The 2,027-nt window shown below is 35.9% G+C and overlaps 1 protein-coding gene across 1 annotated transcript in view; it reads right to left on the reverse strand.

Annotated features, from left to right (window-relative positions):
• LOC119836592 (UDP-glucosyltransferase 2-like) overlaps positions 1–1,804 on the reverse strand; it is a 3,843-nt gene extending 2,039 nt beyond the window's left edge. The window contains exons 1-2 of the mRNA XM_038361972.1: positions 971–1,804; positions 444–666 (exon numbers count right to left, since the gene is read on the reverse strand). Of these exons, the coding sequence (XP_038217900.1) occupies positions 444–666; positions 971–1,804 (1,057 nt within the window). The remainder of the gene's footprint in view (positions 1–443; positions 667–970) is intronic.
• Between the last annotated feature and the right edge of the window lie 223 nt (positions 1,805–2,027).

The following is a 2,027-nucleotide window of genomic DNA, read 5'->3' on the forward strand; positions in this document are numbered from 1 at the left end:
TAATAAATGTTATTTGCAGTTAACAATTTTCTTTTTTCTTTATTACAATATTTATGGCAAGACTAGGTATAATAATTATAATAATAATTTGGTGTCCCACAACACATTAAATTCTCTAAAGGGCCTCTGCGTGTTGGATCTGTATCCCCACGTAAGCCTTCCAAAAGACCGGGAGCTTTCCTTCTGGAGGTACCCGAGTATTATGGAGAGATACACATAATTAAAATTTACTGTCACAAAAAGGACACATACATATATATAAGTAGCTTAAAAATAAATGAGTTATATAATGCCAAATTTATTCGAAAAATTGATGAAAGCGTCTGCTGCCGCACTAAGCCAAGGCCTTTGACATTTAAAGGCTGATAATATACGACATTTAATTCACAGTTCACACATACAATATCTAAAATCTAAACAAAGTTAGAGCAACTGAAACTCACTTAGTAATTGCGCCTGGGGTAACCATTTTGATATCTTCACATTGCCCGATCTGCCAGGCAACTCATCTTCATCCCACTTCCACAATACATCGTAGGGTAATTCCGAAAATACTTTCGCCATCAGCTTCACTGTTTCTAATGAAAGTACTTTTGTTCTTACATTTGTACCAAAGCTAATATATATGACACCGGCTTTCGAAGTATCCAAATAATTTTGTAGATCCTGTGGAAAATTTTGATCAAATTTGTAAATAATTTCATTATTAATATTTATTTTATAATTTATTATATATTTTATTATTTATAAGCTTGTGTGCGTTGATGATCAAAAGGAGACGTACGTGTGTGACCCACATAAAAATTATATTTTACATAACCATGTTTATATTACCGTTATGATAAGTCTTCCATTACATCGCGCTTTCTCTAGTTAGATCTAGTTGTATCTAAACGCCTTTAATATTGTTTCGGTACTGGCTGTTTTGTTAATAGACTTACAAAAACTGAACAATAATCATTTTACTTACTGAAGGAAGTGTCATGTCAGGTGCTTGGTGGATTCCACCAACGAACAATATATTTGGCGGTACCGGGTGGTTTTCAGCCCATATCTGATGTTCGTTCAGTATGAGCATATGAACGTACTCATCAAACACCTCTTCAAAACCTGGCATGTCCTCACCGAAGTATCTTTTCGCCACATCAAGATCATAATTATACGTGTACACCACCATATATTCTATAGTAAGATACTTAAAGAGCTCCCAGCATTTCTCCACCATACTCAAGTTGTACACTCGTTGGTTCACAAACGTAGGAAAGACAATCGGATGCATAGGGGCTCCGAACTGATCGAACTGAGATGACGCACCGCCTAAAGAACTGAATAGTATCATTGGTTTTTTCAGTAGATGCCCTAAACCGAGTGCAGTTCGAACGGTCATTTCAACGATTATGAGATCAAAGGTATCCTTTTCTTCTTTCAATATCCTTTGAAATTCTGGTGCAAGCAACTGCTTTTCAAACACGTTCGTAAATTTTTCGAACACAATTGTGAATTGTTTTATAATGTTACCCTTCCTACCGTCGTGTATGCTCATAATATCTTCCCAATACGTGTATGATATGTCGTGTACATCAATTTCAGTGAGGTTAGCGGGAGCCTGTCCTTTGGGAAACGCGGGATCTGGCGTAACCAAGACGACTTCATGTCCTCGTTTCACCAACTCGTGGATGTAAGGGCGGAATACCACTTGGTGACTTATGGAGGGAGTCGGAAACACTGCAAGTATTTTAGCACACTGAATTTCACACAAAAAAATGCAGTTTATCAATAAAAATGACAACCGCACTCGAGCCATAGTCAGAGTTTTCTAAAATACTAGTTAATCATCGTGTATACTATATTTTATCTAAATCATTATTTAATGAGGTCTCCGTGATAAGGGTTTACGTAAAATATGCGATTCAATAATTTTTATTACATTTGTGTCGCATTAAAACGAATGTCCTTTTAATGAACGTAAACCAGCCATATAGTCTCATATCATCGTAAGTTGTACGTGTGTTATTTAACTTTATAAA

This window comes from Zerene cesonia, chromosome 25 (assembly GCF_012273895.1).
Source record: "Zerene cesonia ecotype Mississippi chromosome 25, Zerene_cesonia_1.1, whole genome shotgun sequence".
In the NCBI taxonomy this organism is placed as follows: domain Eukaryota; kingdom Metazoa; phylum Arthropoda; class Insecta; order Lepidoptera; family Pieridae; genus Zerene; species Zerene cesonia.